This window comes from Pholcus phalangioides, unplaced genomic scaffold (genome assembly GCF_987345545.1).
Source record: "Pholcus phalangioides strain wild (caught in Gottingen) unplaced genomic scaffold, Ppha-v1.0 ptg000007l_1, whole genome shotgun sequence".
Taxonomy (NCBI): domain Eukaryota; kingdom Metazoa; phylum Arthropoda; class Arachnida; order Araneae; family Pholcidae; genus Pholcus; species Pholcus phalangioides.
Window position 1 is genome coordinate 49,717,948 of NW_028301600.1, and position 15,676 is coordinate 49,733,623.

General features: G+C 35.5%; 1 protein-coding gene across 4 annotated transcripts in view; it reads left to right on the forward strand.

Annotated features, from left to right (window-relative positions):
* Positions 1–15,676, forward strand: part of Pka-C1 (Protein kinase, cAMP-dependent, catalytic subunit 1) — a 131,978-nt gene that overhangs the window by 21,365 nt on the left and 94,937 nt on the right. For all 4 annotated transcript variants that reach the window (XM_089233435.1, XM_089233434.1, XM_089233436.1 and 1 more), the window contains exon 4: positions 9,428–9,526. In XM_089233435.1, the coding sequence (XP_089089561.1) occupies positions 9,428–9,526 (99 nt within the window). The remainder of the gene's footprint in view (positions 1–9,427; positions 9,527–15,676) is intronic.

A 15,676-nucleotide genomic window follows, 5' to 3' on the forward strand; every position in this document is an offset into this window, starting at 1 on the left:
ACAAGGCAGTGTAGATTTCCCTATGCATGTGACCTGTAGAGACATCACAGTACAGCTGAAGTTTTGATTCATCAACAGGAAGCGACTGGATTTTCAAGGAAGTCGATGAAAGATTGGTGAGTAGTTGCTGAATGTCCTAATCTTTGAGTTGTTCCTCTGCCATTCGTTTGAAGTTGGTTGGTGATGGTGTTTCTATGGAAGATATGGATATCTGAGACAATGCATCCGCCACAACATTTTCTGCACCCTTGATGTGTCGGATGTCAGTAGTAAACTGACCAATGAAATCGATGTGTTGAAGCTGATGAGGTGAGCACTTGTCAGCAGTCTGGCTGAAGGCATATATGAGAGGCTTCTGATCCGTGTACAGGATGAATGGATGGCCTTCAACCATGTGCCTGAAATATTTGATAGCAGAGTAAGCTGCAACAGCTCTCGATCATAGGCACTGTAAACTGTAATTCTTTTTTGCAGGAGATAACTTCTTGGAGTAGAACCCAAGTGGCTGCCAAGATCCTGACACATGTTACAAAGTTGCACCCATGGTGACATCGAAATCATCTACCAAAATTGCCGAAGATGCCCCTACCACTGGAAACAACAAAGCTGTTGCATCTGCCAGATCCCTCGTTTCAGGAATTCTTCATCAGCTTCTTTGGACCAAGCAATCTTCCTCTTATCATTTTTCTTGGCACTCTCAAGAAATTTACGCAGGAGTGCCTGCATCTCTGCTGCTTTTGGAATGAAGCGAAGATAAAAATTCAGGAAGGCCAAAAATCGTTGGGCTCTTTGATTTTTGTCTGGCTTTGGGTATTCTGCGATGACGACACTTTCTCTGGAAGAGGTGCAACGCCGGTTGCAGAGCTCACATGATTCAAAAATTGAACTGATGGTTGCTCCAGAACATATTTGGCAGCGTTGAGGCAAACTCCAAATTCGAAAAAGCGTTCGAATACTTAACACAAATGTTCATTTTGCTCTTCAGCATTTGTAGATGCCATGAGAACATCGTCGAAATACGGTACACAAAAGATAAAACCCTGCAGCACCATATATATAAATCTCTGGAATATTGCTGCTGCATTCGACAATCCGAACGCCATGAAGAAAAATTCAAACAGCCCAAATGATGTTACGGCTATTTTCGAAATATCCTCTTGTCTCACAGGGATTTGATGAAAAGCTTTTGCGAGATCTAGGGGGGAAAATATTTGTTTCTCCTCTAGCACCTAGAGACTGTCCTGGATGTGTGTAACGGGATATCTGTCAGGGATAGTTGCAGCATTCAGTCTACTTTAGTCACCGCATGGTCACCAATCTCTGTTGCACTTTTTAATATGTGCAGTGGGCATGCCAAACAACTTTCAGATGTTTGGCAAACTCCTTGGGCAACTAGAAATCAAATTCCCTCTTGGCTGCACACAGCTTGGCACAGCTACACTGTTTGGTGGTAGCCTGCAAGGTTTTGATGCAACTGGGAGGCCTTTGGTCTCAATGCAGTGTTAGGCCTCATGCTTAACAGCATTTAACATATTGCTACAGTCTGTCAGTTCGGGGAACTTTGTGAGAATTTGATGAAATTCGCTATTGTCCCGGATGTATTTCACTGCTGGAGATGGTACGTCTGCACGTACCAGTGGATCAATTAATTGACCACGCTGAACATCTATAAGCAGTCTGAAATGTAGCAGAAAGTCAGATCCGATGATTGGACGTGAAACTGCAGCAACGATAAACGAACAATGAAATGCATGATGGGGTCCTAGGTCAAGCTTTAACAGTCACTGACCAAATGTGTTATTGACAGTCCTGTTAGCAGCAAATAACTGAAGCTTGTTCGGTTGATGTCAGGAACCTTCTTTGTTTAGTGGCATTACAGATACATTGGCACCAGTATCTATTAGAAAATGCAGGCCAGAGGACGTATATGAATGTTCCAGTTGCTGAATGACGGATTTGCTGCAACCCAATGTGTTCTGGTTGAAGTTGCACAGCTTGGAGCATTTATGGGCATTGTGCGTCTGTGATACCAGCACTGTCCCTTGGTGAAATTATGATTTCGGCTGCGAGATCATGATCTGGAATGGCGACGAAAGTTCTGTTGTTGAAGCAGGGACTGAACTAAACAGTCCAAACACTAAGTGATTTGGTGCAGCATGTCCTTTAGCTGATGGTCAGACAATGATATTGCTTGGATGGTAATGTTGTCAGATGCCGTGAGGATTCCATCTACCAGGTCTGCTAGTTTGTCCGGTGTTTCATCAGAGATCGCCAATATTTGCTGGACATGAGTTGGCCAGCGTTGCGAGAACAAAGTCTTTTGGGGGTTGTCTCCAATGGGAGCAGATGCTTTGGTCTGTATTTCGAGAAGCAGCCGAGAGGGTTTCTTGATGCCCAACTGCATGCTGGAAATCAAGTTCTTGTGATGCTGAGCCTCTGTATTTGCGTACTGTGCACACAAGTGATCTTTCAGAGCTGTGTATGGCGTCACAGTAGGAGGACTAACAAGCATGTCGCTAACCATGGCCAATTCCTCTGGTGCCAATGCTGCCACGACATGATGGAATTTTGTGATCTCCGCTGTCACTCCAGCGAGAGTGAATTGCGACTCGAGTTGCAGGAATCCCACAGATGGATTTGAACACCAGAACTGGGCAGATTTGACAGCTACTTGATTCATGCCATGTGGTTCCTGATCCATAGTGAGATTTGTGAAGAATAAAAAAATATCAAAAATATATCGGTAGCGCAGTATAAAAATATTTGAGACTTTCAAATAAATCAGGTTTGGAGTAACCAGTTATAGGTATGTGGATGGCAGGAGGAGTGATGCGCGCACACGAGATATATATATATATATATATATATATCTTTTATAAAAATATCTTTAATTTAAAATGTATATGCCAGGACTACAAAGATTACAAAATAAAATAATACTAAAACAATCTTCCCTGACAACAACAAGCGCGGCCATCATCAGAGCGTTCCAAAATTCAACTAACTGTGTATCCTTGACTTAATGTGTATCTTTGAGTTTAATGATTTGTTAACTTCTAGTATATGGTTAGACCATGAAAGATGCTCATCAATTAAAACTCTGAGGTATTTAACCAAATCAACAAGCTTTAACTCAACCTGTTTGAATTTTATTGGCAATGGCAGTGTCCAACGGCTTTTGCAGAGGTCTGAAAAGTATGCAAACTGATTTATAAATATTGAGTTGTAGCTTATTCATTGATGGCCAGGTGAATAAGCTACGATAGGTCTCAAAGATCGCATCTCCTAGGGACATCATGAAGTTATGCAGAGGGTGTCATGATGTTCTGATGCTATTGATGTACAAATACAAATACAACGCCACAACAGGCAAATTGCCCAACGAGGTGGCTGACTTAAGAACATCATGGATCCCCGAGCCCCTACCTACTACTGCCACACCACACATGCACCCCCCCCCCCCCGCGGAACCCCCCAACGAATCGGTACATGCGGGAATGTGTGTGTACGTGTAGTGCAACCTGACGTAAAGTTTGTTCCTGTGTAATGCTTGTTATGTGTAGTGCTGTCATCTGTCCCCAGTTTTACTAACTAAGAATGAAGTGTTATGGTTGAATGATTTACCGTTGTAGGACTGTTGCTCTCTGTGGTGAGACTTTTCAACTGGGAGATCGACTCGCATTTGCGCCTTGAAGTTGGGAACCACAGAAAACCAACTTCAGCCGACCACCACTGTGGGGTTCAAACCCGGATCCTCGCATCATGAGTCCGGCACTATAACCACTCGACCACCACAGCGGCTGTACGCAATATGCAGTACAATATGTGTACTGCATATTGTTTTTGAAAAAAAAAAAAAAAGTTTTTTAATAATTTTTCCAAGTAAGCAACTAAGCTGTGTGTGTATTTAAGAAAATGTGTTATAAAATTAAATTACATACTAATGAGTATTAGTAGGTAATTTAATAAATTTATTCCAAATTCCTCTGTAGAGCCATGTTTAGCTCAAACACAAGTAACATAATACAGTATAACCTGCTACTTTGGACACCTCCGTACATTGGACGATTTTGAATGGAACCGACTGTAATTCCATATCAAAGCATGTCCACAATACTCTATACCTTGGACACCTCTCTGTTTTTTACATCCTCTGGATTCTTATCTCGGACAGGTGCAGCTCATTGTCTGATGTTTATCTGCTTTAAGCATTGAATACTTGACAGTGTATATGAAGTTGTTGTTGGAAGGGTAGTTCCCCCACTTCTCAGGCAGATTAAAAAAATGGATTTATTATAACAACTTTATTTTTAACCTACAAAATAGGGTGTAACAGTCATGTTATGGTGTTTTTATTGCACCTGTTACATTCTTTTATTTCTTAAGCTTTATTTTTTTTTTAATTTCTCTGCATTTCAAAATTTTATAAAGTCCTCAATAGTGTTCTGTATGTGATGTATCATTTTAGACTTCCTGCAAGTGTGAAAGTAAATTTTAACTTTGCAACTATAAGTAAACAAAAGTTAGTGGAGTTGACCATATTGAAAAGAAAAAAATAAGTCATGATCAATTTAATTGACATATTTAATTACTGCATTTAAATGTCTCAATTGTAAGATATTGTTATTAATTAAAGAAATATTTTGTGCACAATTATTTATTCTAACACTATTCAAAAGGTTAATGCTTGTAAGTATAGCTAGTGCCAGATACGAGTAACAAATGTTTGGAAACCACTGCAATAAACCCTGGTAGATGACTTATTGGATGAGTTCTCTACCTGTTTGTTTCAGCATTTGTCACGAGTTCCTTGAATGAATTATTTATTAACACTAGAAGGGCCGGTCTATACATTATACCTAAAAGGGCTGATGGCAGTCATTTTGACTGCTGCTTCTTTTTAGTGCAATATATTGAATCACACTAAATTTTTGCAATAAAAAACAAGCATTTTCCCATATGGCTAATTTGTTAATTTTGAAAAAATTTGCCTTTTCTTAAACATACAGGGTGTCCATAAAATGACTTTCCAACAATAAATATGAAAATTTTTAGAGGGCAACTGTGGACAAGATTTACCATGGAAAAAGATAGGTAAACATTGCATTTACATCACATCGTACATTGCTCCATTTTGGTGATGTACAGTACACCTTTTTATATGTATATAACAGTCTTTTTGTTCGCATTATTTAGTTGTTCGTGCACGCTATGGATAATATACAATATACTATTATGCCACCATAAATTCGCACTATCAAAAAACTAGGGCACTATTAAAATTTCATACCACAAATGTTTATGAAGAATATACACCTAAAAAAAAAATCTTAGTCTTTCTTTTTTATCAGTATTATCTGATTCAGACCAGTCACTCCCAGAATCACTACTTTCTCTTTCGAGTAAATTTAGCAGAAAATTATGGTTTTTGTCGTCAGAGTTTACATCGTTAGTCTCCTCAGCCTCAGATTTATTGTCTGAAACATCATTCAGCACTGATAAAATTGGACTACTTTGCTCTAATACATCCTTTTTCTAAGAGTCATTTCTACACACTGAATGAACCTATTTTCCTAGGAAGCTTTCAAAGCAGATGGTGGCATGAGGAGTCATGAAATGTTTCTAGTTATAAATGTCAATATCTCCTGAACAAAACCTTCAATGGTTTCAAGTTTTTATACACAGAAGTACATAAATAATGAAAAGTCACCAAACATGGAGCATGTACGTTAAATACTGTCAAGATTATAGCGTTTTCAAAATCAAACCATCAAAATGACTGCTCCTACCGTTCTAGTGCTAACTACTGTAATATTATCATACACTATCTTTTTATTCTTGTATGCTAGTTCTGCACCTTGTTTGCAGTTGTGAGAAAAACAAATAAGGCAACATATGGGTAAAATGTGCAATCAATGTAAAGTTTTATTATCAATGTTATGTTCCAAGCAGGGTTTCCCCCTGACTTTGTAGCTAATCAAATGGAAAAAGTTGTAGCCAAATGAGAGAGAACCTTAGCCAAATTGATCCGTCATAAAATGTGAATTCCAAAACAACTGCATTTAATAGCCAAATCGACCATCAAGAGGTTGAATGGACACTCACAATTTAGTGAATTTGATCTTTTATTTATTTGCCAAATGAAACATTTTGTCACGATTGGGTGCAATGGCAATCAGCAACGCGTAACCTGGTTCCAAGTGATGATGTGTGTTAGTTTTGATGAAGCATATAACATGGTTCAGAACTGAAATACACTGAATATATCTTATGAATTTTCCAAAACTTGAATGAGAAAGGATATTGGTGAAAGTGACAGAAAAAAAAAACACTCTCCTAGTCTGTTATTTAATTTCTTGCATGATGCAAATGATTTAGAGGTTCAAAAAATGGCTTTGTAGCACATCTATAGTCAGACCTATATTTAACCAGTCTCTATGGTTACGCCCGAGTGGCGTGGTGGTAAGATGCTCATTTACCACCGTGAAGGTTCCTGTCACGGTCCTGGTTCAAACCCGAGGGAGGATATAGATAAGATATTTCCCCTAACGAACTTGGGGTGACTACCAATAGACAGCGCCTTCATTTCTAACCCATCTCATTAATGGCAGTTGTATACGAACGACGAACGCGCCGTTATATACGGAGAATGCAAAGGTTTAAATTATAATAAAAAAACGTTTATTAATGAGATGAAGCAAAGGTACGACTGACTCGAGCCGATACAAGATAACATCTGCCTCAAAAGGCGAGAAAAATAACATAGATAAAAATTGTGTAAGCGGTGCCATCTAGTGGCGATACAGAGAAAAAGAATAATATGAAATACAACAGCTACACACAAACAGCAGTAAATTGCAATATAACGATATGGCCAGAGTTAGTGATTGGTGAAGTAGTCTCTATAGTTGAAAACAGGGTATGCCAATTTAAATTATGATTAAAATTGCTTTATTTAAAAAAAATTATTAATTTAAATAATGAAATTTAAATTTCATTTTTCCTTTATTTACATTCAATGATATTGAAGTAAAAGACTTAGTATAAGTTATTGAAATGTTAATTTGAATTAATGCATAAAAATGCATGTTATTGAAATGTAGTAAAATTGATTTAAAAAAAATATAGATCTGGTAAATATAGACTTGAACCTAATCCCGAGATGTAGTGCAGAAAGATAGCTGTTCTATTTCTAGATTTTGTTGCATGGAAGAAATTGCAGAAAAATAAAGGAAGCCAAACTTGGATATAATTGCATTAAGTATTTGCAATACATTACAATAAGGCACTAGGGTTCCCCTGATAAAAAAAATAGGGAACCTAGTTTTTGTATACTGATTTAAAATAATAATAGATGTTGTACCAACATAAATACAGTTGGACTTGAAATTTTAGTGTGAAAAGTGGAAAAGTCTAGAGTCTGCTTGTTTTTTTACCAAAACTCATGTCTGCATATCAATAAAAATGTGTAAATTATCAAGCAACATCATGCAAGTCTGAAACATATACAATACAATACAATACAAATACAACGCCACAACAGGCAAATTGCCCAACGAGGTGGCTGACTTAAGAACATCATGGATCCCCGAGCCCCTACCTACTACTGCTACACCACACATGCACCCCCCCCCCCCCCCCGCGGAACCCCCCAACGAATCGGTACATGCGGGAATGTGCGTGTACGTGTAGTGCAACCTGACGTAAAGTTTGTTTCTGTGTAATGCTTGTTATGTGTAGTGCTGTCATCTGCCCCCAGTTTTACTAACTATGAGTGAAGTGTTATGATTGAATGATTTATCGTTGTAGGACTGTTGCTCTCTGTGGCGAGACTTTTTAACGGGGAGATCGGCTCGCATTTGCGCCTTGAAGTTGGGAACCACAGAAAACCAACTTCAGCCGACCACCACTGTGGGGTTCGAACCCGGATACTCGCATCACGAGTCCGTCACTATAACCACTCGACCACCACAGCGGCAATCATAATAATTGCATATATCATAGCAAATATCATATATCAAATATCATATCATAGCAAATAGCATATATCATTGCAAATATCATAATAAATGCATCCATTAATTGCACAAGAAACAATTTTGTCAATAGAATGTTTTTCATTCAGTTGATACTCAATGACCCTTTGGTTGTACATCAGGTGAATCAAAAAACTTGCACCACGTGTGTGTGATACTGAGCTGCCACCAGGCACTTACTTTAAGAAGGGAACCCTCATGAATAAAAGCATGGTTTTAAAGAAAAATGTTAATTCATGAAATTAATTTGGGCTCAAACTTTCATGTTACATAAACACAAATTTTTGGTGTTAATATTTTTGCTTGCAGTTAGTTTATTGTTTGTTTTTAGTTTATTCATTAATGCTGAATTAAATTTGAGATTGATTAAAAATATATATTTTTCTAACCTAGTCATCTGGCTACAACAGCATATACTGTCATGAAGATTATTAGTCTAATTTCATTTCGTTGTTTTTGAAAACTAATAAGTAATTATTTCAATTGTTATGTGTGTGTATATATATATGTTTTGGTAATTTAAATACACAGTTAAGAATATGATGGGTGAAGTCAGTTTCAACGTATTCATGAAAAATTTTAATCAGGAAAGTACATTTTATTAGCTTCAAACCTTTGAACAAAGAAAAAAAGGGGAGAAAAGAGAGAAATTAATTGGCCAGATGACTGGTTAATGATTAACAAGATTTGTTTTAATTAAGAAACAGTCAGTCGATATAAATAAAAAAAACTGTGATTTTTTTTATACCCTGGTTGAAAAAAGTTTCCTTTTTATCAACTTTAGTGGCTCATAGTTATTTATTTCTGAAAACAGGTGCACAACCTTCAGTTGCCTTTGAGTTGATACATCATGTTGTTTGGGAAATTGAATTTTTTTAAATATTTTTTCAATATTTTTATACTGACCAATTCAAATATGCAGCAAACTTTGAAAAAGTTAAAAGAAATGACTATACTTTCTTTAAAAAAAACTTGAATGTATTGTTCGTAAGACCAGTAATGCCACTCTATTCTACTTAACCCATTGCTGGCAAAATCCAGGTCTCTTTTGAGTGAAAGTGGGTTTCTCTTGAAGGAAATTAAAATTTTCTATTTTTTTATTGAATTTTTTTTCCTCATCATTCACTGGGTGCCCCTGTGAATCAAACTGATATTTAATTTCTAAAACTACATGCAATCAAAAGGTTGACTAAAAATTGTTTAGTTTATCATTTCTCTGGAAGAGATTCTTTGTGTCTCTTTCAAAGGTTGATCTTGCATACGCCCCCCTGGTTAACTACATAGTTCCTGTGTAATTATTACAGTCCATTGTTCAATATAGGTTGTACATATAGCATTTTTCTATTTTATTCCTTATGACTTTTTTGGTAAACTTTCTGTTTTTACTATAGGTTGTGAAACTAAAACAAGTGGAACATACCCTCAATGAAAAGAAAATTTTGCAAGCTGTCAGCTTTCCTTTCTTGGTAAAACTTGAATATCATTTCAAGGTGAGGTCAAAGCTTCCTCATTAAGATGCTTATGTGAAAATAGTTACACACTCATGTGTATACATGTTTTACAAAAAACTTTTATTAACATTATTAAAATAATATTTACTTATCAGTCATTGATAGTACTGTGAAACCTGTTTAAGATGGAAACTGTATGAGATGAAAACTGGTCTTGAATGGAACAGAAAAATAGTCTATTGGATTATTAATGGTTTTTCAATTACGGGAAACCTCTTTAAGACGAAAACTGTGTAACGTGGAAATGGAACGCATATTTAGTTTCTTTTTAGATTAAAAAACCTGCAAAAATTAAAAGAACTTTTGGCCAAGTACAAGTTTTTGTCATTTGGATAGGAGAAAGTTAAGCCATACTGGTCTTTCTTTTGCTTCTCTTATTACTTCTTTTACTTGGAAAAACTATGAATGCTCATTATTTAGCTGAACTGGTTCTACAGGTAATGGGTTGAGCTTGGGTATAAAAGTGGATATACTATTTTAAAGTTTAGTAAAAGTCTGTTTAGCATTGCATCTACGATGGAAATGGTGTCTTTTATTAGAAAACGCTCCGGTGTTTTTTGGAAAAAGGTTGATAATTTCCATTTAAACTAGTTTGGGAGAGGAATAGGTGAGAGAGACTGAATTATTGTTCACAATTTAGTGATACCGTGTTTTAGCATTTCATTCAGTGTGGCGATGGGGATCAGCTGCAAGAAACACGTTTTGGATTTAAAAACATAAAAGTAGGTCGTATGGCAAGAGAATAGCAAAATTAGAGTGTTACAGATATGTGTAATCTTTCTTTCACAAACGTTATTGGTGGTTTTCATTGTCATTATCTTTAAAAAGTTACTATTCAGTATAATGTTTTATATTGAAGTTTAACTGTTAGCGCATTAAATATGAAGTTCATAAAATAAAGTTTATGTTAAATATGAAGTTTCATTTGAAACAGCAAACATGAAAAAATTCAAAATAACAATATGCATGTCTCTGTTTTATGCTCGTTGGCTTACTTACCATAGTTAGGGCGATATTGTCAAAATTTAAGTTTTGCAAAATTACAGAAATAAATCACTGCAAATATTTTTGTGTGCACCTTTATAAAACTAAAACCTGTCTGGAATGGGAAATAATTTCAGTCTCTTGTAGTTCCTTTTTTTAATACAGGTTTCATTGTATTATCCAATGACTCCATATTTATTTTCATATTACATTCCTTAAAATGTGAGATGGTAGAGTTGCCATATTGTGAAATCCCAAAATAAGGATTCCCCTCTTTAGGAAAATCTGTTTGCCTATGACTACAACAGGAAGGGCCATTATACTGATAGAAAATATAAAAATTTAATAATAATAACCCATATAAAAGTTTTAATAAAAACTCAAAATTTTTTTGTTGCCTTCCAATGTCTTTATTACTGCTTTAAATATGAAAACTAAGGAAATAAACACAAAAACTATCCATAATCCAGAATCACCTAGATCCAGAGAAGTCTGGATTAGAGAGGTTCTATTGTAATAGTATGATTGGCATGTAATTTTTCATAAAAATTATTTGAAAACTAAGTATTATTGTTATATGTATATATATAGGTATATATGAAACTAGCTGTTACCCGCAGCTTTGCTCGCATAGATCTCATAATTGGAAAATTCCCCCGTATGACCCATTCAGGTAATGAATTTTGCAAAATCCCTTCTTAGTGAGTCTCTACATTATAAAATAAAGCTACTGATCGAATTTCATATTTATACCTGCACTCCGGCTCAGCAATGATTTCTCCATACAACCTTTGAACACCATATGTCCACTTTTAGGGGTTGAATTTTAAAAAATCCCTTCTTAGTGAGTCTATATTATAAAATAAAACTAATTTCATATTCATAACTTCAGGGGTTCTGGCTCGGTGATGATAAATCAGTCAGTCAGGACATGTTATTTTATATGTATAGAAGAAAAGGAGGAGAAAAAAATATGAGAGGAACTGGTTTTTTCCATTCCTTCTTTCGACCACTCTGTCTTTATGCATATTTACAGTAGAACCTCTGGAAAACGGACACCCATGGGACATAAGATTTTTGTCTGCTTACGAGAAGTGTCCATTAGTGGGTGGTAAAATACAAGACTTCCATAATTAAAAGACTCTATTTTAAAGTAGCCTACTAGCGAAACCAGTCATCAGAAAATTGTGAAATTTTGTGGAGGACTTTATGAAGCAGGGTTGTGTTTTTGACGTGACAAGCGTCAAAAACTGGTTTAAACCATCACAAACTTAAATGAATGCTTTGGGAGGTTTTCGAATAGAATAGGTATATAACTTAATAATGAGAAACTTATATATTACAAATGTTTCATTTTCAGACATTAATTTATTAAAATTAAAACAAAATATTAAAAATAATTTGCAATTTCAAATTTTTTGAGGCACAAAATGTCTGGAATAGATATATAATTAATAGTATGGTTCATTTTTACCACATAGCATCCTATAACATGTAACTAATTTTGCACGTTTTTCTACACCTAAATGATTTCTTAGTTTTGAATGGACAAATCCAAAGTTAGAAAATACTCTTTCAATGGAGGCCGATCTGGCGGGACTGGACAGCAAAAGCATTGCTAGTTCTATGAGTTCAGATGCAGGCTCAGCTGAAAAAGCATTACATTTAGAAAGTCCTTTCCACCAAATCACAAGGTTTGTCATTCTTCCTGCTGCACTGAAATAAGAAGGTGGAAAAGGAGTTTTTCCTCTTCATATGAAATTAGCCATGGCAAACAACCATTAATTTTCTGTTGCCCATGTGCAAGCCAAATCAATGTTAAGCAGTTTGCTTAACATATCAGTCAGTCCTTCACCTTTATATTTTGGGTGCAAAATATATGCCAAATAATGAAATGGTCTCAGAATCTGGTTCATCCTGTTTTGTATTTTTTCAATATGAGGCTGAAGATCACTTTCTTTGAGAAGGCTTAGCCAAACAGCATGAGTCAGCTATTGTAGCTGTATCTGTTTGAAGAATATCCAATGCGATATTCTTCACTTATTGGCTTGAGTTGGAATGAAAGATCTTTGCACTGTTTGTGTATAAGTATAATTGTTGAGTAAAAAAACAATTCCATTTTCGTGATCTTCCACTATTTTCTGAAAAAATGGCTTATTGTGTATCAATGTTTCAAGACAAGTAAGTGTACTCTTACATCGAATATCACAAGGTAATTGGAGTTTTGACCCCATATGTTCATTAAGCCATTCCGGAAGCAAATGATGATTTCTAAAGTATTTTTGTATTTTAACCACCTGTTTGAGCACAGCTTCAGGTGTTATATCTTGTCCGAGTAAGTTGACCCAATAAGAAGAGCATCCATATGCTATTAAATTTTGGTTAGTCTCATGAAGCAAAAGTTGCCCGACTTTCTCCATCACTTTTGCATTATTAGTTACAACTGCCTTTACTTCACAAGAATTGTTATTGTGGGCCAAACATATGGAATTATCAATTATTTGTTTGTGGTAGTCTGCATTTTTCATAATAGCACCACACTCAACAACTTCAAGAAAATAGGATTTACCTTCAGAATGCATATATGTAGCTATGACTGGATCGTTATGAATATTGCTCCATTCGTCTTCAATCAGAGTTACAGCTTTTCCACTGAGATTGTCTTTTGCAGTTTGCTTAACCTCTGTTGTAACTTCATCAAGCAATGACTGAGCCAAAGCTTTTCTATTTGGGGTAGTATAACCAGGTCAAAAAGCAGAAACTAGATCTTTGAAACTTGAATTTTCAACAATGCTGAATGGAATATTATTGGCGTAAAAAAAAAAACTTTGCCACGAATAAATCAATTTCTTTTAGTTGCAGCAGAATTTGATTTCACAATGAAGTCATCAATTTTTTGCTTCTTTTTTTTTTGAGTGAAAATTTCAGGTTCTGTTGATTCTAACAAAATAACAGGCTGTGAAGCAGTGGACTCTGTAGATGTTGATGTAGTTGCTTTTTGTGCATCAGGTATTAGTTCAACAACATTGCCCCTTCCAATACACGGAGCTATATTGGTCTTCATCCTGTCCACACGATTACATCGCATAACTCCACATTTTGCATATGTGTTTCCATTTTTCTCTACTTTATCAAAATTTTGCCAGGCTATATGCTGAGGCCTTCCATTACTATTCATTTTATTTTAAACTAATAATAGACTAAATATTTATGATTTCTTAGAAATTAGTTTCACTAAACAAAAAAATATCAAATGAAATTTCTGAAACTGGTTTCCATATTAATCATCACTACTTTACAATTCAAACAACAAATATCAAAGTTGGACTTTTCTCTAGTACACTGGTCTTTGTCCTCTAAGGGCAGCTGGTGTCTTTATTGGATGGTCCATCTGCCCCCTAGCATGATAATGCAGTCACTACTGTTGCTGTATCTCAGTGAAGGATAAACAAAAGCCTGTGAGACAATACACCACATTTACATGTGTGATGCAATCCCCATTCATGAATTTTCTAAAAATAGAACATCAAAATGTGTAGCCCAAGGAAAATGTGGTAAGAATGTGAAAAAAAAAGAAAAAAAAAACATTTACCATTTAAAGAATGTAACCCAAGAATAGAAAATGTGGTGACAATGGAAAATTTTGGCTAATAATGAACTAATATGATATTTTTAGTGAGAAAAATTATTTTAGGATAATTTATAGAGTATTTTTTGGATAACTGGATATATTCTAATGCTATGTACAATAAGAATATTGTTTTGAATATCTGGGATTTTCTAGATAATTTAATAACAACAAAAATCAACATTATATATTATATAGCATGAAAGAACTTTTTAAACACGTATCTATTGTAAAAAAAAGTAGAGCAGATGTTGATATACAAAATATATATATTAATATATATAAACAGTTGAAGAAATTTTAGAAGGTTGAAAATTATCTTGAATACATTACATATCCTTATGTAGTTTTTATGCTATGGTCTACACAAATTGTATATTTTACAAGTATATATACATGTATGTGTTGTCCAAAATAATTCTGTAGAGAAGAGAAGATTATTTTAAAATCATATTTATGTGTTGCATAGTCCCTTTAAGCATTACATGCAATCAATGCGTGTATTTTCAATGAGAATTTATATGTTGAAAAGCAGTATTTTTGAGGTTTTTGATGTGACAATGCAATTACATGAAACTGCGGTTTAAACCCTCAAAAATTGTCATGCGCCAACCCTGTCATGAAGTGATGGGAATTTGTTTAAGGGGGAAAAATAGATGCACATGTCACCACCAGAGGGCGTTTTATTAAGAAATGACGAATAGGCGAACGCAAACGTTTACAATTTTAACAATTGTTAAACACTTTTACAATTGTTACTGCAACAAAACATGTTAAACATGATGGCCATCATTTTCAGATACCATATGAAATCGCAAGATGGCATGTTTCACAACTGACCGAAGTGTGTGCTGGGAAATGTTCAGCACATGGCATGAAATGCTGCTTTTAAGGTCAGGTAAAGTTCTTGGATTGTCACAAGTACCAGATGTTTCAAATGTCCCCGAAGCCAAAAAGTACATTAGGATTAATGTCCGGGGATCGGGGAGGCCATAAATTAGGGAAGGTGCCGGCTGATGAAGCATTCTTCTGTAAAATATGTTTCAAGAATATTCTTAACACACTGCAATGTGTAGAGGAACTCCGTTTTGGATAATGATTGTGTCTGCAAGGTAGTGACATGCTTGTTAGAGCCGGAACAATTTCGCTCTGTAACAGCAATGCGTATAGCTTCCCGGTGATCGAACATGTGACTAGACCTGTAGAACATAACTCCTCGTAGAAGTAGGGACAGAGAATAAATAATGTAGTAAATCCACACCATATCGCCACTTTTGGTGAATGCAACAGAACCTCTAAGATAGCATGTGGATTTTCTGTTTCCCAAATTCGGCAGTTGTGAGTATTGACTGCACCACCCAAGTGAAAATGTGCTTCCTGTGTCCAGAGGATATTCTAAGCCATTCTGAATAGACCTTAATGCGAGCTAGAAACTGCAAGTGAGAGCCGAAGTCAAGCATAATCATGTGGAATCAACCGCTGCACAAGTGAAAGTTTGTATGGATAATATCGGAGGA